General features: G+C 44.1%; 1 protein-coding gene and 1 non-coding gene across 2 annotated transcripts; one reads left to right on the forward strand and one right to left on the reverse strand.

Moving 5' to 3' along the window:
- The first annotated feature begins 6,432 nt into the window (after positions 1-6,432).
- Positions 6,433-15,005, forward strand: wdr46 (WD repeat domain 46). Its single transcript, XM_014134844.3, has 14 exons — positions 6,433-6,541; positions 7,069-7,227; positions 7,327-7,407; positions 7,550-7,662; positions 7,756-7,843; positions 9,765-9,826; positions 9,993-10,097; positions 10,203-10,353; positions 10,571-10,806; positions 11,021-11,174; positions 13,580-13,727; positions 13,860-14,050; positions 14,177-14,290; positions 14,435-15,005. The coding sequence occupies exons 1-14, from the start codon at positions 6,440-6,442 to the stop codon at positions 14,552-14,554; spliced, it is 1,824 nt and encodes a 607-aa protein (XP_013990319.1). The 5' UTR covers positions 6,433-6,439; the 3' UTR covers positions 14,555-15,005.
- Positions 15,006-17,410: 2,405 nt separating this feature from the next.
- LOC106566633 (uncharacterized) lies at positions 17,411-23,801 on the reverse strand. The gene is made up of 3 exons (XR_001319910.3): positions 23,611-23,801; positions 22,582-22,816; positions 17,411-17,930 (listed from the first exon to the last, which is right to left on the reverse strand). It is a non-coding gene; the product is annotated as an uncharacterized LOC106566633 (transcript).
- Positions 23,802-26,431: the final 2,630 nt, after the last annotated feature.

Genomic DNA, 26,431 nt, shown 5'->3' on the forward strand with positions numbered 1-26,431 from the left:
AATGTATTTTCTCTCTTGCTTTGGTTTTTATTTTCCAACCCAGCTTCGCATTCTTATCTTACCTCCACTCCTTCTTACATAAGTTCAGAACTCTCTCTCTCCCTCTCTCTCTCTCGTTACTGCAGTCACAGATGTATTGTGTCAAGCCACCCCCTCCATATCCTTTTATTCCCCCGTTAGTGACCACCCTCCTTCTGCTTCACACGCACACATACACTCACTCTGATACTTCTTTCTTCGAATGGTTTTTAATTCTTCTTTCCAGTGTGTGGGTTGGTTTTTATTTCATGCACACATGTATGTGTGTATTAGCACTCCTCTCACAAATTATGTCACAAAATGGGTAAGGTGACAAGAGCATAAAGCAACTCACTTCAATAAACACACATGACCCTGAGAACTGGTTTTTAATATAAGGGTTTCAGCTCTTTTGAAGCTCCCTAGAACATATGTTGTCAAAGAAACTGGAGAATACCCATTTTCTCAGTCCTTGATTCATTCCACGCCTGCTCTGATTGGTCAGGCTAGCAGATATGAGCAGATTTCAACAGCACAATGGATCCCCAGAGAGATGCGTAAGTCTGCATGGGTCTGGTTCTAGATGACCTCTCCTCTCTCTTGAAGTAATGCACTGGTTGGATCCTTTGTGCTCTGGGTCTGTGAATTACCACTTCACCATAATGTTCTTTAATCCTCAGGTACTTTCCCTCTTAATGTCCTTGTTAAGCCTAATTTAATTTGCCGCCCTCGTATGCCCTCTCTTTTACCCCTCGGCCTCTAGTCCACTGGGACACATTGTTGGCCCCTTTTCAAGTAAGCACTTGCTTTCCGAAACACTGGACCAAGCTACCCTCGAACCAAAGAATTTATCTACTCAGAGGAGGAGGGATTTGTGCAACCAGTTCCCATAAGATGTTGTCTACAGGCAACAGTATATGTTAAGGTGATTGCATGTGTGTGTGCGTGACACAAACTGAAAGTGGGAGTATGAATCTCGGAGGTATGTGCGTGACAGAGAGTAAAGGGTGGAACAGAGTGAGAGAAGGAGGGGCACTCTTCCACCACTCTCATGCAACAGAAAGATAAACTATTTAAACTCTTGCATGTCAGAGAGAAAGAGAATGTGTGCCTGTAATCAATCAATCAATCACATCTATTCATAAAGCCCTTTTTACATAGGCAGATGTCACAAAGAGTTTATACAGAAACCCAGCCTAAAACCTCAAACAACAAGCAATGTGGATGTAGAAGCATGGTAGCTAGGAAACACTTTCTAGAAACGTAGGAACCCAGGAACAAACCTAGAGAGGAACCAGGCTCTCTTGTACCCCTCTGCCTCTAGTCCGCTGGGACACATTGTTGGCCCCTTTTCAAGAAAGCACTTGCTTTCCGGAACACTGGAACAAGTGACCCTCGGACCAAACAATTTGTCTACTCAGAGAAGGAGGAGGGATTTGAGCAACCAGTTCCCATAAGATGTTGTCTACAGGCAACAGTATATGTTAAGGTGATTGCATGTGTGTGTGCGTGACACAAACTGAAAGTGGGAGTATGAATCTCGGAGGTATGTGCGTGACAGAGAGTAAAGGGTGGAACAGAGTGAGAGAAGGAGGGGCACTCTTCCACCACTCTCATGCAACAGAAAGATAAACTATTTTAACTCTTGCATGTCAGAGAGAAAGAGAATGTGTGCCTGTAATCAATCAATCACATCTATTCATAAAGCCCTTTTTACATCAGCAGCTGTCACAAAGTGCTTATACAGAAACCCAGCATATAACCCCAAACAACAAGCAATGTGGATGTAGAAGCACAGTGGCTAGGAAAAACTCCCTAAAAAGGCGGGAACCTAGGAAGAAACCTAGAGAGGAACTAAGCTCTCTTGTGCCCCTCAGCCTCTAGTCCACTGGGACACATTGTTGGCCCCTTTTCAAGTAAGCACTTGCTTTCCGGAACACTGGAGCAAGCTACCCTCGGACCAAACAATTTGTCTACTCAGAGAAGAAGGAGGGATTTGTGCAACCAGTTCTCATAATACGTTGTCTACAGGCAACAGTATATGTTAAGGTGATTGCATGTGTATGCGTGACACAAACTGAAAGTGGGAGTATAATTTTCTGAGGTATGTGCGTGTAAGAATGTTCTAAGATAAATACACAATGCAGCGGACTAGAGGTCAAGAGGGCTAGAGAGCAATAGAAGTGTTTTTCAGTTCAACATCTGTTTAGGATCTGTGTAGGAATTTCAGTCCGGGATAGCTACATGTGGAAGGTTTTCATTGGTCCAAATTGTCTATACATTGAACCTGAAATGGGATACTTGGTATTTGGCCACTGGCTCAATTTTACTGCAAGGAATTCTAATTGGTCAACCACAGGCTAGGCCTGGGTAGAAACTACATCCTGTCTCTTTGTTCAGTGGAGAAAACACTGAGGACAGGGAAGAATAAACATCTACTTTCCAGCATAACTATGATTTGTTCTCTTTCAATAAATATATTTTTCTACTCCTGATTTTCTTTGGTGTCTGTGTTACTGAAGAATAACATCAACTGCTAAAGTGCGACAGTGAGTAAAAGGTGGAACAGAGTGAGAGAGGGGCACTCTTCCACCACTCTCATGCAACAGAAAGATAAACCATTTGAACTCTTGCATGTCAGAGAGAAAGAGAATGTGTGCCTGTAATTAATCAATCACATTCATTTATAAAGGAGTTTTTACATCAGCAGCTGTCACAAAGTGCTCATTCAGAAACCCAGCCTAAAACCCCAAACAGCAAGCAATGTGGATGTAGAAGCATCGTGGCTAGGAAAAACTACCTAGAAAGGGAAGAACCTAGGAAGAAACCTAGAGAGGAACCAGGCTGTGAGAGTTGGCCAGCCCTCTTCTGGCTTTGCCGGGTGAAGATTATAAAAGTATATGGCCGTTAAAGCCAGATTGTTCTTCAAGATGTTCAAAAGTTTATAGATGACCAGCAGGGTCAAATAATAATCCCAGTGGTTGTAGAAGGTGCAACAGGTCAGCATCTCAAGAGTAAATGGCAGTTGGTTTTTCATAGCCGAGCATTCAGAGGTCAAGACAGCAGGTGCAGTAAAGAGGGAGAGAAAGAGGGAGAAGGAGAAATAGGGTAGAAAACAGTAGGTCCGGGACAAGGTAGCACATCTGGTGAACAAGTCAGGGCTCCAATAGCCGCAGGCAAAACAGTAGAAACTGGATCAGCAGCATGACCAGGTGGACTGGGAATGGGGACAGCCAGGATTTATGAGACATGGTCCTAGGGCTCAGGTCCTGAGAGAGAGAGTGTACTTAAGTTCACACAGGACACCAGATAAGACAGGAGAATTTCACCAGATAGGACAGACTGACCCTAGTCCCCCAGTGTCACGGTTGTCGTCTGGAATGGAGGACCAAAACGCAGCAGGAATGTGGATGCTCATCTTGAACACCAAAATAACGACCGATCAACAAAACAGTCTTGTAATGCTCACACACGCAAAACAAGAAACAATCTCCCACAAACACTACACAAAACAATTACCCATATATAGGACTCTCAATCAGAGGCAACGAGAAAGCACCTGCCTCCAATTGAGAGTCCAACCCCACATTAACCTAAACATAGAAATACAACTAACTAGACTAAACATAGAAATACATTAACAAGGAACAGTGCCCAAAAACCCCGGAATACATAAATCAAATACCCTTCTACAAAAACACCACCCCGAACCACATAAAACAAATACCCTCTGCCACGTCCTGACCAAACTACAATAACAAATAACCCTTATACTGGTCAGGACGTGACACCCAGCACATAGACTATTGCAGCGTAGATACTGGAGGCTGAGACAAGGGTGGTCTGGGGACACTCTGGCCCTGTCAGACAATACCCCCAGATTGGGCCAACCAGGCAGTATATAACCCCACCTACTTTTCCAATGCACAGCCCCCACACCACTAGAGGTATATCAACAGACAACTAACTTACTACCCTGAGATAAGGCTGAGTATAGCCCACGAAGATCTCCACTGCACAAGTCTGAAGGGGCTTCAAACCGGACAGGAAGATCACGTCAGTGACTCAACCCACTCAAGTCGAGTATTGCAAAAAAAAGCCTGGCACAACGTGACACACCCCTCCTAGGGACGGCATTGAAGAGAACTAGTGAGCCACTGACTCAGCCCCCCGTCATAGGGTCAGAGAATTCCAGTTGAGAGAGGGGAGCAGTCCAGGCAGAGACAGCAAGGGCGGTTCATCACTCCAGTGCCTTGCCATTCACCTTCACACCCCTGGGCCAGACTCAATTATAGGACCACCTGAAGAGATAAGTCTTCAGTAAAGACTTAAAGATCGAGACCGAGTCTGCTTATCTCACATGGATAGGCAGAGCATTGCATAAAAAATTAGCTCTATAGGAGAAAGCCCAGCCTCAAGCTGTTTGCTTAGAATTCTAGGGACAATAAGGAGGCCTGCATCTTGTGACTGTAGCGTATGTGTAGGTATGTATGGCAGGACCAAATCGGAGAGATATGTAGGAGCAAGTTCCTGTAATGCTTTGTAGGTTAGCAGTAAAACCTTGAAATCAGCCCAAGCCTTAAAAGGAAGCCAGAGTAATATGAAAAAAAATGTGGTTCTGGTCAAGATTCTAGCAGAGGTATTTAGCACTAACTGAAATGTATTTTGTACTTTATCCAGGTAGCTGGAGAGTAGAGTGTTGCAGTAGTCTAATCTAGAAGGGACAAATGCATGAATGAGCTTTTCTGCATCATTTTTGGACAAAAACTTTCAGAGTTTTGCAATGTTACGAAGATGGAAAAAGCTGCCCATTAAATATTCTTGATATATTCATCAAAAAAGAGATCATGGTCTAGAGTAATGCCAAGGTCCTTCACAGTTTTATTTGAGACAACTGTACAACCATCAAGATGAATTGTCAGATTAAACAGCAGATCTCTTTGTTTCTTGGGACCTAGAACTAGCATCTCTGTTTGGTCCGAGTTTAAAAGTAAAACATTTTCCACCCTCCACTTCCTTATGTCTGAAACAGACTTTCGGGGTTGGCAATTATGGGGCTTCACCATGTTTCATCAAAATGTATAGCTGTGTGTCGTCCGCATAGCAGTAAATGTTGACATTGTGTTTCCGAATAACATCACCAAGAGGTAGAATATATAGTGAAAACAATAGTGGTCCTAAAATAGAACCTTGAGGAATTCAAAAACGTATCATTGATTTGTCAGAGGACAAACCATCCACAGAGCCAAACTGATATCTTCTGACAGATAAGATCGAAACCAGACAAGAACTTGTCCGTGTAGACCAATTAGCGTTTCCAATCTCTCCAAAAGAATGTGGTGATCGATGGTGTCAAAAGCGTCACTAAGGTCTAGGAGCACAAGCACAGATGCAGAACCTTGGTCTGACACCATTAAAAGATTATTTACCACCTTCATGAGTGCAGTCTCAGTACTATGATGGGGTCTAAAACCAGACTGGAGCATTTTGTATACATTATTTGAGGTTCCTAGGTGTGAGAAGTGTGCAGAAGGGCATGAGACAAAGGAATGTGTAGCATTGGGGAAAGTAGTGAGGCTGGGGATCAGAAATGTCCCGTGGAGGTTGAGGTTTCCAGGGTTAGAGTAGTGCAGAAGTTGTCATATGCTGAGGCAGTGAAGAAAGTAGAGGAAGATGGGTAAAGGGGGAGGGATCCTGAGAGGAGTGGTGTGGGCAGTAGATCTGTACCAGTACAGAGGGATAGGCCAACTAGTGATATATGTTTCAGTAAGATTGGATTTTTTTGCATTTATAGCAATGGTTATCAACTGTACTGCAGGGATGGAACATAAGTCGCAGAAAATTGCGGTTGTGGTGGCAGCTGCAGAGAGGTATTTGGAGGTGCGAGACTTGACATCAGAAGAGTTACAGTGTATGTTAAGTGGTGATGTCCCATCCTTTCAGGTTGTTGGCATGAGGTAGGACTAAATATATTTAAATAGTGGAGTGTTTTTTATTTTACCTTTTATTTAACTACGCAAGTCAGTTAAGAACAAATTCTTATATTCAATGACGGCCTACCCAGCCAAACCTTAACCCGGGCGATGCTGGGCCAATTGTGCGCCACCCTATGGGACTCCCAATCATGGCTAGTTGTGATACAGCCTGAAATTGAAACGCGGTCTGTAGTGACGCAGATGCAGTGCCTTAGACCGCTGCACCACTCGTGAGCCCCTGATATGTAGGGTGATATTTAATTTAAATATTTTTTAAATGTCATTTTTGGTTGAGTGTAGTGTTAGATGGTAGGGTATTTGTTTATTTTATTTTTTTCAAGCAAAGTATAAGGGAGTTGTACTCCAGTCTAATAGGTGTCGGTAATGCAACATATTGGATGCCAACCGCCCTTAAAACTCATCGAAGAAGAAGTCAGCCGATTCGTATGACGTACCAGTTCTTACCGGAAGTTAAAAAGTACACAACAGAGATGGCGGCGTCCAGCGAGAAAATGTTGAAAAAACCACACGTGGGGAAAAAAAGAAAGGTAAAGTTCTACATTTACCATAACACGTTTACAAATAGATGACTTACACCTGATCAACTAATGTAGCTATATTCTACTCTCGGTCCGACTTTTTGGATCCCGCAACGCTGATTAAAGGCTACACACTGATTGTAACCCTGATCCCCTATCCAATTTTTCTCAACGCTTTCAGTAACATTACACTGCGAACGATTTAGTGACTGCAGCAGTTTCTCAAAACGTGTTGTTTGCTAGCCAGTTTGTTGATACGTTTTCATTTGTTTAGGATAGAGAGAATACTACTGAAATCCCTTTACTTTTAGCTAGCTACTCTGTCTTCTTGAGGGCTAACGTTAGTAACGTAAGCGTCCATGCCGCTACTGTCTGTCTAGCTACCACTGAAACTGGTGAAAAGGCATCTGAAAAAGTTATCTGTAACATATTAACCTTTTTCGTAATATGTATAATGGACAGCATGCAAAAAATCCAGCCTGCTCCAATTAATGTGTTATTTGACTTGATGATTGATATGTTTGTTCTGCAATCAGCCTCCAACGAGATACTGGGAGGGCACAGAGGAAGACGGGAAGAATGATGGAAAGAAACAGAAAGAAGGGGATAACAACGAAAAGACTCCGCAAAAAAATAAGAAGAGGACAAAGGGAGGAGGAAAGCGAGGAGGAGCAAGAGGAAAGGTCATATCAGGGGTAAGTGGCCAGTCAATCTGTAGCACTGAAGATTCTTGAAATGTTTCACCCTATCCTTTAAGAATGCGTTTTTCATGAATGTTTAATTAAATCCCGCAGAAATCAGATCCATTCCCAGGCTCAGCGCCTGTCCCTGAAGAGAAGTTGAAAAAGTTCAAGAGGGGAGTGAAGGGAGAACTGGTGAGGCATGTTTGAATACACATTTACCAAGACATTCTGCCAGAATAAGGTCAATTACTAATTTTGAAAATATACCATTGTTTTGTACATGTACTGTAACTTTAGTAAGTTATAAGGTTTTTCCCCATCCCTCTCTCCCCAGCCCCCTCGGCCACAGTACAAGCTCAGAGATGTGGTCATTCGATCAGAGGCAGCCTCAGACCTGGCCCAGAAGCAGAATGCACGATATGACCTTATGCTCCCAGAGGATGCTGGGTAATGTCAATACATTTGTAGGGCCAAGTTTAGTAGACCAAAATGGCTATCCCGCTATCATCTCTGCAACTTTCTGTTTTTCTCTGGTCTTAGGTTCCTGGAGGGAGACGAATATGAGGACACATGCACCATCTCACAGGATGACATCGCTGATGCTGTGGATATTACTGCCGGGGCAAAGGTGAGACACTGAAGGGGCAATACCTAGGTTTCCATCCAATTGGTGACAGATTTTCATGCAAATATGCCTATTTTCACACCAGTGCTGTGTTTCCACTAAATGGACTTGTTGCAGATAAAAATCAGTGCGTGATGATGTAGTGCACACAAAATGTACTTTTTCGCTTACGTTTTCATGTACCGAATAAAAGTCTAGATTTCAATGTATTTCCATCGCTTTTTCAACTCTACTAATAGTTTTGTCACAAAAACGTGCATTAAATAGCTAATGTGCATATCTGGTCTTGGCACATGCGCTCTAGCCAACAGCTCTCAAATACGGTGCGGGAAGGCTAGTCTACATGATATTATTATTGATATAAGAGCGAGAATATTCTTATTTGTGAAACGGTAGTCAAACATCGATCATCATGTCACCAGAATAAGACCCTTGATATTTATTGGAAAGGAGCATCGAGCTCATCACCAATCAATCAATCACATTTATTTATAAAGCCCTTCTAACATCAGCTGATGTCACAAAGTGCTGTACAGAAACCCAGCCTAAAAACCCCAAACAGCAAGCAATGCAGGTATAGAAGCACGGTGGTTAGGAAAAACTTCCTAGAAAGGCCAGAACCTAGGAAGAAACCTAGAGCGGAACCAGGCTATGAGGGGTGGCCAGTCCTCTTCTGGCTGTGCCGGGTGGAGACTATAACAGAACATGGCCAAGATGTTCATAGATGACCAGCAGGGTCAAATAGTAATAATCACAGTGGTTGTCGAGGGTACAACAGGTCAGCACCTCAAGAGTAAATGTCAGTTGGCTTTTCATAGCTGATCATTCAGAGTATTTCTACCGCTCCTGCTGTCTCTAGAGAGTTGAAAACAGCAGGTCTGGGACAGGTAGCACGTCCGGTGAACAGGTAAGGGTTCCATAGCCGCAGGCAGAACAGTTGAAAGTGGAGCAGCAGCACGGCCAGGTGGACTTAGTCCCGAGGCATGGTCCTAGGGCTCGGGTCCTCCGAGAAAAAGAGAGAGAGAATTAGAGAGTGCATACTTAAATTCATACAGGACACCGGATAAGACAGGAGAAATACTCCAGATATAACAGACTGACCATAGCCCCCCGACACATAAACTACTGCAGCATAAATACTGGAGGCTGAGACAGGAGGGGTCGGGAGACACTGTGGCCCCGTCTGACGATCACCAAGCACTTTCACCACCCTGTAACTTATTTATCTGTAGCCTAATAAACTGCATGGTTTCCAGAGTCGTAGTGGGAGGATCACATATCATCATGTGACTCCCAAGTTCCTTCGATATAATGGTTATTATATTAATATTTGCACATAAAGCAGTTTTCACCACCATTTCTCACATAATACATTTTACAGTCGCAAAAAGATCCAACCACGTCAAACAAACAAAAGATCTTTCTACATTTATAAAATTGTACCGAAACGTGCTGTTTACATCACAGCTGTCGTGATTTTTTTTCTCATATATATAAACTGTGGATGAAAATGTGTTTGTCATTTCAATTGCCCACAGGCAGAAATGATCTGAGTTCTCTTTTTTTATAACGATGGATCTGTCTGGGGGTGGTGGTAGCATTGAGTTTAGAGAGCCAGGCCAGTAACAAGGGTTGCCGGTTTGAACCCCCAAGCTTCCTGGGATGGAATCTGTAGGGAAGGATCCGTCAGCCGGAGGGTTACCAGCTTCAATATCCCTGTATACTACCACCATTGAGCAAGGCACTTTACCCCTAAGTGCTCCAGAGGCGCTGCTCTGCCACAGCCCCTGTGCTGCTCCCTGTGTGTGTGTCTGTCAGTCAGGTAGGGTACTGTGACAAAAATAAAGAATATCCATGCAAGTGGACCAATAAATCAAGTAGTATTATTATTGTTTTCTAACTGTCACTCTCTCTCCCTCCACAGTACTTTAGCCTGACCCTGTCTCAGTTTGGGCCTTACCGACTGGATTACAGCAAGACTGGGCGGTCAGTTTCATGTTCTGTTTGTTGACTGTTTTCTGTGCAAGCACGCCAGATATTCTGTTTGTGCTTTTATTGTTAGAGCTGGATTTGCTGGGTAAATTCATTGTGATTAGTTGTTTTAGTCCTGGGAAGTCTGATGTTTTGTATGTGTGTGTTCCCTCTATTCCAGACACCTGCTGCTTGGTGGCAGGAGAGGTCATGTGACCTGCCTGGACTGGCAGTCCAAACAGTTGATGTGTGAGATGAACGTGATGGAGACAGTCAACGACGTAAAGTGAGTTCACACTTACATTCACACACTCATTTACATTCAGTTTTAGGCATAATTTCCTCCTCCCATTGACTCATCCTAATCTGTATTTTTCTGTGCATCCACTAGGTGGCTCCACAGTGAGGCCTTGTTTGCAGTGGCTCAGAAGAAGTGGCTGTATATCTATGACAACAAGGGCATCGAGCTCCACTGCATCCGCAAGTTCAACGATGTTCTCCGCATGCAGTTTCTCCCCTACCACTTCCTGCTGGCTACAGCAGTGTGTAAACTTATACTAACGTTGTAATATGTGTGTTTGTGTCAGATGTGTCAGGGGAATCAATTGTGTAATGAGTGATATGTGAATCAAGATGTAGGCAAGCTCTGGGGGTTACACAAGTCTTCAGGTCTCGGGTTACTTGTCTCAGGTTACTCAACACAACAGGTGAGTGTAGTCTCACCCGTGAACTCATCCTGTCTCTCCCTACCTCCTCCAGAGTGCGACAGGCTTCCTGCAGTACCTGGACGTGTCAGTGGGTAAGGAGGTGGTGGCCATCTGTACCAAGGCTGGCCGGCTGGATGTGATGGCCCATAACCCTCACAACGCCATCATCCACCTGGGCCACTCCAACGGCACTGTCACCCTCTGGACGCCAAACCAGAGAGAGCCACTTGTCAAGATGCTCTGCCACCAGGGAGGTGTGCGCTCTGTCGCCGTCGACAAGACTGGCACGTGAGTCCCAGTCAAAGACATGATATAGTCCTGGTTTTGTTATGAGTGGTTTTGGTCTCTCAGCCATTGAAAAGGTGGCTATGTTGTGCAGTGTAGCTGTTGTATTCAATATGATATCCACATTTGGGTCAGTGTTTTGTGATTGGTCTTTTCCTTGTGTACTTCCCTAAAATGTCCAGCAGGGGGCTGTCCTGTAACACTTCTGTCTGTGCAGGTACATGGTGACCTCTGGCATGGACAAGAAGCTGAAGGTGTATGACATCAGATCCTACCGGCCCCTGCAGTCCTACTTCCTGCCTGCGGGAGCTTCCTGCCTGTCTCTGAGTCAGAGGGGCCTGCTGTCCGCCGCCACAGGAGACATAGTCCAGGTCATACATGCTGCTTATAATTTTGTCTAGGTATTTGTCCCATGCCTTTTGTATTTTCCTGTGGTCTTCTTGACACTGCTATTCCATAGTTCCATTCCAGCAAGCCATGGTAACGCCTCAGAACTATATTGACCTATATTGTCCACTGAATCTAGATCCAAGCATACTAATGGAATTGACAGAACTGGAACCGGAACCCAAATACTCATTAAGAGGGAGAGAATGGATTGATCTGAGGCAGCAACATTGTGCCCAGCTCTAACGCTGTCCAAACTCTGTACTTTTCCTGACCCACTTTTTTTATCAATGAGTATTCGTTGGAAAAATCTACCCAAAACGCCTCATTCCTTTCATTTACAGTGTTAAATAACACTATGTGAGGAGAATATTTTTTGTGAACAAATGTTTCATTTTGGTGTTATTATAAGGTTGTTAGCAACATGGAACATCATTGTGGAAATCTGCAGCTCAAGTCGACTACAAAATCCACAATGCAATGCTCTCTCTCTGGGCTGCTGTCTTGAGAAATTCTATAGGAAGAGAGACTGCAAACTTTTATCACCAAGAATGATAAAGAGTTGACAGCTTAACAAACATAATCGGGTCTCTACTTTTATAGAAAAGTACAACCTCTTTTGTCTACGTTGCAGTTTAGCAGATGTGTGGAAACGGGTGGAACATTGTGTAAAAGGAGATTGGTTTGTCTGCGCAGATTAAGATGGTGCAAGGGCTCAACCGTATAACTGCATTTGTCACAGTTCACACTATAATGTGCTCCTTCCTGCAATGTTCCACACAGCTGACTTCCTGCAGATAGTAAACCCACGGGATGTCGCACCTAAACGGATCGTAGCTATACGCCCAGTCACACAGACACGTTTGTATTAGGTTAGAAAAAACACTAGCAGATAACGAGACTAAGCAGTAAAACACGGGATAGCATGACTAATTATGTCATTTTCTACAACACTGCCTAGCTAGCTAGCTAGAAAACGTTGCTACACACAATAATACCAAAGACAATATCAGCATGTAACGTAGCTAGTTATCAAGGAGTGAATGGGAGTCTATTGGGCACTAGCACAACAAACAAAAAAAACATTAGCACGATTTTCGTCAACACTAAGTACAACATTACAAATCTTTTCTGAGAATTGAGATAATGAACTTGCAATCTGTAGTATCGTATAGCTTTGGAATCGTGACATCACATACTTGAGGAAAATAGGGACGTTTCTCGACATATACACTGACTTTGAGAAAGGATTGCGTGACGATTAGCTTAGCAACCGCGTGACAACAACATGAACGCGATTGGTCGACAGTATGCTGGGTGCGGCGTTATACGTTCCTTCTTCATTGGATTCCTATCTCATTTCTATAATATCTCTGGCAACGGCACCATGCAATGCGCACTGGACTAGAGGCAGACAAATAGGAAAAAATGTGCTAGACCCTCCATTAAATAAAACATTTCTCGAGGTAGGAATATCGCAAAAATATGATCAATGCCACATTCAAGCGAAGACATTATGACAGCGACCAGTGTTTAAATCTGACATGTATGATATATGTTTTTGTGATCTAAAAGTCTTATTCCTATTAACTTCCAGTGTAGTGAGAGCGACTTTATCACGGTGCTAGTGTAACCGATGTGAAATGGCTAGTTAGTTAGCGGTGGTGCGCGCTAATACCGGTTCAATCAGTGACGTCACTCACTCTGAGACTTGAAGTAGGGTTTCCCCTTGTTGCGAGGGCCGCGGCTTTTGTGGCGCGATGGGTAACGATGCTTCGTGGGGTGTCAGTTGTTGATGTGTGCAAGGGTCCCTGGTTCGAGCCCGGGTTGGGGCGAAGAGAGGGACGGAACCTACACTGTTACATTGGTGCCGTGACCCGGATCATTGGTTGCTGCGGAAAAGGAGGAGGTCAAAGGGGGGGGGGTGAGTGTAACCGATGTGAAATGGCTAGTTAGTTAGCGGTGGTGCGCGCTAATAGCGTTTCAATCAGTGACGTCACTCGCTCTGAGACTTGAAGTAGGGTTTCCCCTTGCGTTGCAAGGGCTGCGGCTTTTGTGGCGTGATGGGTAACGATGCTTTGTGGGGTGTCAGTTGTTGATGTGTGCAAGGGTCCCTGGTTCGAGCCCAGGTTGGGGCGAAGAGAGCTACGGAACCTACACTGTTACACTACGTCATACCGGCTTGAACGCCAATCACTCAGATACACATGAAAACGTGAAATGACCCAGAGAATCGATAGAACATCCCTCAGAGATGCACAAAAATAATATAACATTCAAAATGGGTGAACCTTTCCTTTAATGTCTGTGTCTGATTGTTTCTCTGTTGGAACCTCTTGTGCTCATATTGATATCTCTGTGGTCACGTTGTCTGCTTGTCTGTGTGTAGGTGTACAGAGATGTGTGGGGCACCCCAGTGACCAAGCCCTACATGGCCCACAGGGCAAAGGGCTCAGTGTGGGGTGTGCACTTCTGCCCCTTTGAGGACGTCCTAGGGGTGGGCCATGGAGAGGGCTTCACTAGCATGGTCGTACCAGGTCAGAATTAAATTCCGACTCAAATTCAATCCATATTCTCCTTCCTGTGTGGCGTGTCCAATTGATCTAAATTCTGATTGACCCCAACCCTGGTGAACAGTCTCTAACTCCATGCTCTCTCTCCACCATTAGGTGCTGGCGAGCCCAACTTTGACGGTCTGGATGCCAACCCGTACCGCAGTGCCAAGCAGAGGCAGGAGTGGGAGGTCAAAGCCCTACTAGAGAAGATCCAGCCAGAACTGATTGGCCTGGACCCTAGCCAGCTCAGCCAGGTGGACCACTCCACCTGGGAACAGAGACATGAGGACAGGGTCCAAGTACTGGTCAGTACTACCAAGGGATGGAAGCAGTTTATCAGAGGGATATTGCATATTGAGAATTAAGATGGTGACAAATCTGAACTTTTTCATAAATCATGCATTGATGTTGTGTGTGGGGTTTGATTTCAGGGCTTTGACCCGCTGGCCAAGGAGAAGTTTACACCAAGGTTAAAGACCAAAGGTCGGAGTTCAAGTGGAAAAGTGGAAAAGCGCAAGAAGCAAGTGGCACATGAGGACCAGAGGGTAAGTTCTATTACTACAAAGACACCATGCAATTTATATGGAATTATGTCTTCATTATTTCATCTTTTGATATTTTACAAATTATGTGCATCTCCCTTGGTCTTTCTGCTTCCTACCCGCTCTTGGTGGCTTTCCTCCACTCAGGATGTGATCAGGCAAACAGTGGAAGACAGGATGAAGATAGATAAAGAGAGGAAGGAGAAAGAGAAGAAAGAGGCGGCAGCAGCTGGTCAGAAGTCTGCTCTGGACAGATTCAGGAAGTAAGACAGAGGGACCAGTGTGTGTGTGTAGACGCCTCTGTGGGAATGAGCGTTGACCTTTCAGATAAAGGGCACATTCTGAGTATGGGACATGTTCCTCCGAAGCCCAGACAGCAGGCTCCAACAGCCACTGCAGACACACAGAACATGCATACCAAACTGTATGAGATGACTTGGAACTGCATCATAATCGGTGCCCTGAGCTCATTCTGTGTGACATTTATAAACTGTCAGTGCATTTCATATCAAAATCTAATTTTATTGGTCACATACACATATTTAGCAGATGTTATTGTGGGTTCAGTGAAATGCTGTCAGTGTTTTTATGTCAGTTGGAAAGGCTATCATTAAGTATTATCGCCTTCTCTATTGTGACAATTATGATGGGTGTTTTCAGCACAGTTTAATACTGTTACTTGACAAATGTTTTATATATAAAAAAAAATTAAAAAACATGGCATTTGTGAAATAAAAAACAACATTTGTTCACAAAACAAGTATGTGTGGTGTATTGACCAGTCCTTTTCCATCAGTGGCAAAAGATTCCACATTCTACCCATATAATGTTTCAATTAACTTTAATGTAATGCTAGAGACGTGGAAGTCAAAAGTAGGATGAAATGTCGTCTATCCCCGTTGCTCTCTTTCGGTCTGCTGGAAAGCAAAAACCAACCATCAGTTTCATCTACACAAACCCTACTACGACTAAGACTACTACCAGCATGTCATATCAATGCGGCATACTAGCAGTTTTACCAATGTTTTTTTTTTAAACCACTAAACAAATGCATACTTATTGATATTTAGATTCGTCCACAGTCTGAGAACATTGGGATAAAATGTTCTGATATGAACATTCTTATTACTCCTTGATGGATTTTATTACTTTATTTTTTACTTTCCCTGGCAGCTTTCTCATGCGGGTTTACTAAAACGTGTGTATAAAGAGGGGGACTGAGCCCTGTCGAGTACATCATTTGGGAAGAGGCATCGTCTCAGAATGATGGGTGCTGTAGTTGTGCTGGTGTTGCTATTCTGTCTGTCTGGAGCACAGCCTCAGGGTGAGAATGAAACTACTACAACAACAATCCAAGTTGACTGAATCTGGAAAGAGCTGAGAGACTTGGTGGACAACCAGGGAATCACAGTGGCGGAACAGAGTGGAGCTGAGGAACATGGAGGTCAGACTCGGACAGTGGAGGAGCTGAAGAGAAACAATGCAGCCCAAGCAGCACACCTGTCAGCCATAGAGGCCTGACTGAATGCAAGTGAAAGCCAGGTGCTGGAGCTGAGTGCAGCTAAGACCGTACTGCAGTGCCACAAGAACAAGGTGGTGGAACTAGAGAGAATGCAGCCTTGGACTGGGTGACAGTGAGAATGATGTAGAGGAGCTGAAGAAATACAAAACACCCTTAGAGGCCAGTGACAGCCAGTGAGAGCCAGGTGGAAGAGCTGAAGAAAGAACACAGACAGATCACAAGTGGCATTCTCTGCTGGCTTGGGTGACAGCATTGCAAGCCCCTTCAACATTGAGACATCACTGGTCTGCAGCAGAGTCTTCGCCAACATAGGCACAGCCTACAACCCAACTACAGGTATCATCACTAGTGAAAGGAGTCTTACTTCAGATTCACCGCCTGCGATTGGCATGCTTCTGCTGTAATGGGTGTGAGGTTATATAAGAATGTCCAGTCAATGATTTGGAATGGATCAACCACAATGGGAGTAATGAGTTTGTGACTAGATACTTTGGAGCTGGAGAAGGGGAATGTGGTCTACCTGCATTTCGCTGAAGGCCAGGGGCTCACTGATATTCAAGACAACCACAACACCTTTACTGGCTTCCTACTCCTCCCTATGTGAGGGTAACACCACCTCTGAATAATACAATTGCAACAGAATTAAGCATGAAATGTTTGCGTCTCTTTGGGTTTTTGTTAACATTTCTCAGCAGACCGGTAAGAAGTGTGGTCTACCTCACTCAGTAATGTTTTTGTCAATGCTCATTGACATTGGTTGATTAATTGCATGCAGGTCTTGCTTCAAGCCTGCTTTCCAGCTGACCACTTATAATCAAGTGTTTGTTGTCACAAATGACAGAGAATATTACTAGAACTGGTTAAGCATATAATGGGTAGAATAAGATACCTGTCCCATGGTTGCTAGGCAACCACAAGGGAAGGTTATACCTGAGGACGGACTTTGTTTTGCTTAATTATCTTTCCGGCTCACTGTTTGCATTCCTCTTGTCATCACCTATATGCATCTACCCGCAAGCCTCTACTCACACCCAGCTGTAATTGTCCTATCCTTATCTTATCCTGATATAAAGGTTTCATAGTTGGACAGAAAATCAGAGGGGGCAAAGTCAACTGTTAAAGATTGTGAGAGGGTGTGAGTGTGTGAGAGAGAGAGTTGAGTAAATGGGAAAGAGAAATAGAGAGTAGGTTGTTTAATAGGTAAGAGTGACTGTTATTGCAGTTCCAAAGATATTCAGTCTGAGAAAGGGTATGATTGAGGGCTTTATTAGTGATCAATCCATTCTTGCACACACACATTTTCTGAGTACATTCACACATCCTTCATACTAATACATCTTCACAGAATACAGTACTCAATATTCATTCTAGGTGAGGGAGGAGGAAGAACATACATGGCTACCCGGATCTGTCTTTGTTCAAACAATGCGAATTACAATGTTTCAGTTCACTTCTCACCACGTTAGTATTGAAAAGGTTATTGGAAACACTCCCCAAATATACATCCCCCCCAAAAAAAATCCAAGAGATGTCCCTATGTCTACAACATACACTCATAAATAATGTTGTAAACTGCATTTTAATTTGTAATGGATCTCCTCAGCTGCATTTACACAGGCAGCCCTTTTCAGATTTTTTTCTCTCACTAATTGTTTTTTTGACTAATCAGATCAACTCTGAGAAAGATCTGACGTAAAAAGATATACATTTGGTGAAAAGACCAATTAGTGGGGAAAATATCAGAATTAGGCTGCCTGTGTAAACGCAACCCTCTTGACTACAGAAGAGCCCTCTGCAGCAGTGGACTGAATCCCTCTCTGGGTCAGACAAATCATTACCCTCCCGGCCCAGAAAAAACAATGCATGTCTTTTATTCACACTCTACTCGCTAAACATGACAGTTACATAAGTTATTGGAGCGGGGTTATAAATACCGCATCTGTGTGTTTGTGTGTGTATGTGTTCGCCTATGGCAGTCCATCTCATCTGGTCTTCTTCATGTCTTGAGTACTGCTGACTGACCATAGCGGTTGAACCACCAGGGAAGACGGGCTGACTGTGTACTGAGGTGCTCCCTTTGCCTCTGTTTCTTCTTTTGTTCCTTCAAGTTTATCTATAGAACTGCACAGATGAAAGCAAATCATCTATTCAGAATTCAGTTCAGATGAAGGACAGGAGTCGATGAGAGGAAACAATGAAAGAACCACTTGTTTTGAATTACATTTCAGCTGAATACATAATAGAGAAAATGTTTGGTACTACTGGAGTGATCTGGAGTGGGTGGGGGAAGAGATAAACTATCATTTACATTTTTACCATATTATTAAAGTGGAAGCAAGAGTTAGTTGCATTTTGGCAACTTCATGCATCGTTAGTGCTAATTTTTCATAACTGAGGTGAAAGCAGCTTGAGTCTACTTAGGCAGTAAGTAATCTTACATAGTAGCTATACAGAAGAGACTATATACTAAGTCCCTTTGCAGGTTGTTTCAGTCTTACAGTAAGCTGATTACCTTATGCTTGTCTTGTGGCAGGGCTTGCAAACTATTACAGACTACAAAGGGAAGCACAGCCGCAAGCTGCCCAGTGACACGAGCCTACCAGATGAGCTAAATCACTTCTACGCTCGTTTCGAGGCAAGCAACACTGGTGTTCCAGACGACTGTGTGATCACGCTCTCCGTAGTTGATGTGAGTAAGACCTTTAAACAGGTTAACATTCACAAGGCCGCAGGCCTGGACAGATTACCAGGACGTGTACTCCGAGCATGCGCTGACCAACTGTCAAGTGTCTTCACTGACATTTTCAACCTCTCCCTGACCGAGTCTGTAATACCAACATGTCTCAAGCAGACCACCATAGTGCCAGTGCCCAAGAACACTAAGGTAACCTGCCTAAATGACTACCGACTTGTAGCACTCATGTCTGTAGCCATAAAGTACTTTGAAAGGCCGGTCATGGCCCACATCAACACCGTTATCCCAGAAACCCTAGACCCACTCCAATTTGCATACCGCCCCAACAGATCCACAGATGATGCAATCTCTATTGCACTCCACACTACCCTTTCCCACCTGGACAGATGGAACACATATGTGAGAATGCTATGCATGACTACAGCTCAGCGTTCAACACCATAGTGCCCTCAAAGCTCATCACTAAGCTAAGGATCCTGGGACTAAACACCTCCCTCTGCAACTGGATCCTGGACTTCCTGATGGGCCGCCCCCAGTTGGTAAGAGTAGGTAACTTGAAAATAAGGGAGAGCCGCACACTCTAGGATCTCAGATGCAAAAATGTTTATGTCCAACGTTTCAACAGCCAAGCTGTCTTCATCAGGATATGATCACAAACACTGCGAGATGACTCGTTTATATAGTGTCAAAAGACACACAGGTGTCTGTAATCATGGCCAAGTTTGGCCTAATATCATTGGTTAATTCTTAAATATAAAAATGGCATACAAAGAACACCATACAAAAAAACAAATGGATAGCATACGATCATAGATTCATTTTAGACTACACGAGCTTACAATTACAATGGCAAAGTCACAATAATCACAAGAATGGCTTAAGATCAAAGTCTATGTTGAGACCGAAGGGTGCAAGGGTCTTTAAGTTAAAGATCCAGGCAGCCTCTCGTTTTAACAATAAATTATCAAGGTCACCCCCTAACCTCGGGAGGGTGACATGTTCGATGCCAATATAACGCAGAGACGAAATCGAGTGGTTTGCTTCCAAAAAGTGGGCCGCAACTGGGTAAGTCAAGTTTTTGCACCTAATGGTGCTACGATGCTCTGAGATACGTACTTTTAATTCACGCTTTGTTTTACCCACATCATTTTTTCCATAAGGACAAGTTATAAGATAAATAACTGCCTTAGTGGAGCACGTAATAACACCTTTGATTGGGATCTGTTTCCCTGTTTGTGGGTGTTTGAAGGATCTACATTTATAAGTGCCATTGCATTGAGCACAGCCATTACACTTGTAATTTCCACCCAGTAGGGCGCAAATAGAGTAGGTAACAACACATCCGCCACGCTGATAGTCAACATGGGGGCCAGTCCCCTCCTGTACTCCCTGTTCACTCATGACTGCATGGCCATGCATAACTCCAACACCATCATTAAGTTTGCTGATGACACAACAGTGGTAGGCCTGATCACTGACAATGATGAGACAGTCTACAGGGAGGAGGTCAGAGACCTGGCATAGTCACCCGGCATAGTCACTTTAACTCTACCTACATGTACATACATATTACCGACCTGGCCAACACAACAACCTCTCCCTCAACGTGATCAAGTCAAACGAGATGATTATGGACTACAGGAAAAGGACCACCAAGCATGCCCCCATTCTCATCGACGGGGCTGTAGTGGAGAAGGTTGAGAGCTTCAAGTTCCTTGGTGTCCACATCACCAACAAACTATCATGGTCAAAGCACACCAAGACAGTCGTGAAGAGGGCATGACAAAACTTATTCCCCCTCAGGAGACTGAAAAGATTTGGCATGGGTCCTCAGATCCTCAAAACGTTACACAGCTGCACCATTGAGAGCATCCTGACTGGTTGCATCACTGCCTGGTATGACAACTGCTTGGGTAGTGCGCACGGCCCAGTACATCACTGGGACCAAGCTTCCTGACATCCAGGACCTCTATACCAGGCAGTGGTATAGACTCCAGCCACCCTAGTGATAGACTGTTCTCTCTGCTACCGCACGGCAAGCGGTACCGGAGCGCCAAGTCTAGGTCCAAAAGGTTTCTCAACAGCTTCTAAACTTCTCAACTAACCATTGGTACCCCCTGTATATAGCCTCGGTATTGTTATTTACTGCTGCTCTTTAATTGTTACTTTTATTTCTTACTTATCTATTTTTTACTTAACATGTATTTCTCTTAAAACTGCATTGTTGGTTAAGGGCTTGTAAGTAAGCATTTTACTGTAAGGTCTATACCGGTTGTATTAAGCGGATGTGAAAAATAAAATTAGATTTTAATTAGTATAACATTCCATTATGCATTAATAACATTACTCTAAATTCTTACATTAATGGCAAATATCCTGTAGGTTATGTGTTTCCTGGTCAGTAATATTTACATTTCTACAGCAGTGTTTCCCAACTCCAGTCCTCCAGGACCCCCAACAGCACACCTTTTTGTTGTAGCCCTGGACAAACTCCCTGATTCAACTCAATGAGGGCTTGATGATTAGTTGACAAGTTAAATCAGGTGTGCTTGCCCAGGGCTACAACTAAAATGTGTATTGTTGGAGATACTGGAGGACTGGAGTTGGGAAACACTGGTATGTGTCTGTGTGTGTTCTAACAGTCTTAAATATATCTTCACACTAATTCCCTTCAACTACTGATTCATATTCCTTCAGCTTTGACAAAATGCCAGCATTATAACATAACATAAAATACATTCAAATATTCCTAAAAAGCTATAAAAAATAAAAGCACATTTTCATAGGGCACAGTGATTCCTTACCGTTCCCAATGAAATAGAGCGCTTGTGCTATTCACAGTATTGAAATCCTGGCAGAGGCACAGCCCCCAAAACACAATAGTTTCCTATCCACGAGGGCAACACCCCACTCACAGCCCCTGATCCACCCCCAGAAAGGTCCCCAGCATGGCCCGGACTTTACAGACCCCCAGGGAGGCACGCAGGCCCAGCCAGGAGCAGGGGGGAGGGGAGTGGATGTCAGCCCAAAACCGGAGCATCTCTCTGGGGGAGATGTGGTGGATGGACACCATGGCCTGGTAGCAGCAGCGCCCGTAGGGCACTGCGGGCCCACCAGAAAACAGCGGGCAGTGGGAGGGCAGCACTCCAGCCGCACGGGCACACAGACCCACAAACACGTCCTCGGGGGGCAGAGGGGTGGGCAGAGGTGAGGCAGCGGCCGTCAAGGAGATCTTGAGCAGGGCGGAGCGAGAGAGGATGTAGGCAGTGCCACTGCAGTAGTCAGGGAAGACAGATGCAGGGTACGCCCCTCTAGGGAGGTAGTGCTTACTGTCTGGGTCTCGGTCTGGAGCCACATGAAGGTGGACCCGGCCAAGGTACAGGTCCCCATGCTCGTAGGTGTTGGTCACGGTACTCCTGTTCAGGTAGCGCAGCAGGGCCCCGGGGTTGAACAGGACATCATCGTCCACCTTGGCCAGGAAGTGGGCCTGGGGGCAGAAGCGTCGGGCCCAGTTCAGCATGGAGAGGGTCTTCAGGGTCAGGTTAGAGTAGGAGTCCCAGAAGCGCCCTTGGATCAGGTCCCCTCGTTCCCGGGCCTCCTCTATCAGCAGCTTGGCTAGCCCAGGGTCAGAGGCCACCCCGACCATGAACAAAGTCATGACCCTATGACCCCTGACCTCCACCTCCCCACCCCACGTGTCCCGGATGGCCTGGCGGGCCATCTGATTGGCTGGGGCGGAGGTCACCATGGCGATGAGGTAGGGTTTGGCACGCTGGCAGACGAGAGGGCTGGGCATAAGGAGGTACTCCTCGGGTCTGGTTGGGGGGACACTTTGTGGGGGTATGATCCCCCCCTGCGCCTCTACCATTGTGTTCATGTTCATGGAGGTGGCCCATGACTCAATGGAGTCCACAAAGAGCAGAGCTAGCAGAGCAGCACTGACTATCAGCACACAGAGAGCAGGCACCACCCCGAACCGCCCCCGCTTACCAAAGCGGGGCTTACACACCCACAGGCCCCGTCCCACCATGACCTCCAACCTCCACACTGCAGCACTCAGGCAGCTCCACAACTCACCCTTTCTCTCTTTATCCTCCTGTCTTCTTTCACTCCAGCTCTATAACTCAGAATTCTTATATTTCCTCGTTTTACTTCCTCGCTGTCACTTGTATGTCTTTCTCAACCCTCAGTTGGTTGGTTGCAGATGACTCTCCAGATTGTTGGTGGGTGTTTCTGGGATGTTGTCACTCTGCAGGTGGCACGAGTTGTCCATTCAGTGCTGCATCACTGTATCCAGAGCAGGACAGGGAAGCTGCGCGTTATAGAGGCAAATAGAATCGGGTTAACACACACATTGCCTGGAGCTGTCAATGGCTTCATATCCCACAACACTGTGCGTCAAAGCGTTGTCGTTATTCTCAGCGCAAATGAAAACAAAAGAGAGAAAGTATTTCCTAAAGGAGGGCCCTGGCAAAGCTTCTGAATGAGCGATATCCTTTGTCGCTTAGACCGATCCTTTAAAAAAATATAAGATGTGTAGCAGTTGATTCCTGCTATATAAATATCCTGATCATAAACATCACACTAACCCATAAGCTACACGAATAGGCTACACATCCAACTACACATCCACCACCAACTGAGACATCGTTAATGATTAACCTAATCTTAAAAACTCCACCCAACCACTTACAGGGAAAACAATAAGACTTACACTACAGAACATCCCCTACGTATAAAAATGCAGTTTAACAGTATGCCATGATTTGGTACTGATAGGCTACTGTATACTAGCCTACAGTTGTCATGAGCGTTTTGGCAACAAGAGCGTTACGCACGCAACATTGAAATATACTACATTTATTTGTTTTAAAATGTAAATATGAAGTTACTATGATTGAAGACACCCCAATCCTGATCTTATATTAGGCTACAAAGAAATTGATACATATCGGATGCCTATTGCTTATCATCGTTATGTAGTTATCAACTGTAGGCTCCAGCGAATTTGGGACTTTGAATATATGTATTATTGCATTATTATTATTATTATTATTATTATAAATGGTGCCCACTCTATAAAATAAAAACGCAATAACATCAAACCTTGAATCCAATGAAGACGACTATGTCAACACATCCTGTCCATGGTTCCGTTATCCTCCGCAATATTGTGTGGCTTCAAATATTCCCCACTGAGCATAATGCAGTAACAATCTCGTCACATCCGGATGCAGGCTGTACCATGCACTTGATGTTGAAGACAGACTGATAAGGTCAATTCATGCAAATATACGTATTCTACATAGACTGCTTGTGGTCGTGCGTTTCTCTTTTTAATGTAGGACTATTCGTAGGCTATAGGCTTAGTTGAGAATATATTAGAAGAAGATAGATTTAGAATATATTATTTCATTTGACAATTCTTCTGGTCTTGAAAGTTGCATGACATCTTGTGGACATGTTTGTAAATGTAGCCTATTTTGTCAAGTATCTTTGACCCTTCTGAGCATTATCACACAGTAAGGGTTATGCTACACTACTTGTATGCCTATAATTATTGCTTTTTGATGACCATCAGAATCTCAACATATTACTTAAGACTTATGTTTGATCATAATGTGGCCAATATTTCTTTATTAGCCCTACTAAAGCGTTTCCCAAACTTAGTCCTCGGGACACCAAGGGGTGCACGTTTTGGTTTTTGCCCTAACACTACAAAACTGATTCAAATTATCAAAGCTTGATAATTACTTGATTATGTGAAACAGCTGTGCCCTACTAGTACTAATCAGTGCTAAAGCTGTGTATGTGACATAAGCTTTTACAAGAAGAGATGGTCTGCAATTGAGCAACCTTTTCATGCCCAAAATAATTCAGGCTGTTCTGGAGGCAAAGGAGGCTCCAAACTGTACCTAATAAACTGGCCTAATAAACTTAGTGTCTATCTACCTCTTACCAGTTCAAAATGTTTATGTGTACAATATGGGGAAAGGGGGATGCCTAGTCAGTTGTACAACTGAATGCATTCAACTGAAATGTGTCTTCCACATTTAACACAAACCCTCTGAATCAGAGAGATGCGAGGGGCTACCTTAATCAGCATCCACGTCATTGGCGCCTGGGGAACAGTGGGTTAACTGCCCTGCTTTGGGGCAGAATGGCAGATTTTTACCTTGTCAGCTCGGGGATTTGATCTAGCCATCTTTTGGTTACTGGCCCAACCCTCCTACCCACCAGCCACCCACCATATTGCCTTTACCTAGCATGTGCTTTTAGATTATAGTAGGTAAATAAAACTCCTTAAATTACAGTCAGATTACACAGTCCACACAGTGTAACAGTAGAATAACAGGCATGTGTGGGCAGAGAGACCATGTGGTGGTCAATTTCTGTATTATCAAATGAGGAGAGACAAACTTATGACACAAGTCAGAGTTATACTTAAACTGAATCTTTATTAGTGAGAGCTCTGCAATAGCGTTGGCTGGTCAATGAAACACCCTCCGATGATTTGTTGAGAGCCCTGACACACAGGATACAAATATATTTTATAGCAAAGATACACCCCCTGTCTTCATGACAAACAACATATATGTGGAATGGGTCACAAGGTGAGAAAGGAGTATCACCCAGCCAGATAGCATTTGCTATGAAGACTGTTCTTATTGTACAGAGTTTGGCACCTAAAACAAGGCTCCAATTTCATCCCTGGTACTTCATATTACAGAAACACCATTCTATGGCATACATTAATTGTCAACTCCAGATACCCCTAACTCAAGTAAAACCCATGGCCTTGACCACACGCCTAGATGAGCTCACTGAGGGGAGTGAGCCTAAGTCATACACTATCCCAGGATAGGTGCAACATCAGAGATGACGTACATCAGAGATGACGTCCCTGTGGCTCAGTTGGTAGAGCATGGTGTTTGCAACACCAGCATGGTGTGTGCAATGCCAGGGTTGTGGGTTTGATTCCCACGGGGGGCCAGTACAAAGAAGAAAAAAAATGTATGAAATGTATGCATTCACTACTGTAAGTCGCTCTGGATAAGAGTGTCTGCTAAATGACTAAAATGTAAAACAATGGTTCCAGACACTACCCCACACATCCTACACATCCTTGTGGAGACAAGTAATTGGTTCCCCATTAATCACGCCATCCCTTCACATGGTTTGTAATAGATTAAGATACATATGAAGACAATGTTCCCTATTGTCCTCTTCTCTTTCTGACATTCTGCATAGCAACAGGGACATGTGATAGGCAAGCCTGACTTCTCCATTCTCTGGGCCCCAGGTGACTGAGGCCCATATGAGGAAGGAAGTGCAACTGCCAACACCAGAGTCCAAAGAGATATAATCTAATAACAAGAGTTCAACAGTTTTAATCATATAAGCATTTGAAGCAGATAAGACATCTTAATTATCTATGTTACCGAGCTAATTCTGATTCTCCCGCCACAACCACCAACCTGTTTTTGAGAATACATATTCAGAAAACACAAGAAAAATAAAGTGCCATGAATGATGTTCTGTCAAATTCTTCGGAAACACATTTTTATTTCAACAACAATAACCAATGAAGCCTGGAAAAGCAATGTAAAGCCAGTTGAAATATATATATATGCACCACACATGAACTAGGGCTTATAGCAAGAACCATATAGGGTGAATTTGGAATAAGTTGGACACTTTTAGTATTTACAGCTTCTGTAACCTTTTTCGACATCTATCCAACATATTAGCCCAACACATGATACATTTCTGAAATCCTCAAGATGTTTCCTAATCACCCACACACACACCAAAAAAATATGATATCATATTCACAGGAGGCATGACCCACCCATTTGTTTACACTGAGTCAAAACTGGGACAGCAGGTGAGATAAACTGGGACACCATTATTATAGTCCTAATGG

The sequence above is a fragment of the Salmo salar genome, chromosome 13 (assembly GCF_965601325.2).
Source record: "Salmo salar chromosome 13, fSalSal1, whole genome shotgun sequence".
In the NCBI taxonomy this organism is placed as follows: Eukaryota; Metazoa; Chordata; class Actinopteri; order Salmoniformes; family Salmonidae; genus Salmo; species Salmo salar.

What these genes read in the sequence shown, in the direction of transcription:
- wdr46 (XM_014134844.3), top strand. Translation starts at nt 6,440, where the DNA reads ATGACGTACCAGTTCTTACCGGAAGTTAAAAAGTACACAACAGAGATG. An exon ending in GAGGAAAGGTCATATCAGGG is followed by an intron (nt 7,228 to 7,326) that starts GTAAGTGGCCAG and finishes TAAATCCCGCAG; the next exon opens with AAATCAGATCCATTCCCAGG. An exon ending in CACTAGCATGGTCGTACCAG is followed by an intron (nt 13,728 to 13,859) that starts GTCAGAATTAAA and finishes CTCCACCATTAG; the next exon opens with GTGCTGGCGAGCCCAACTTT.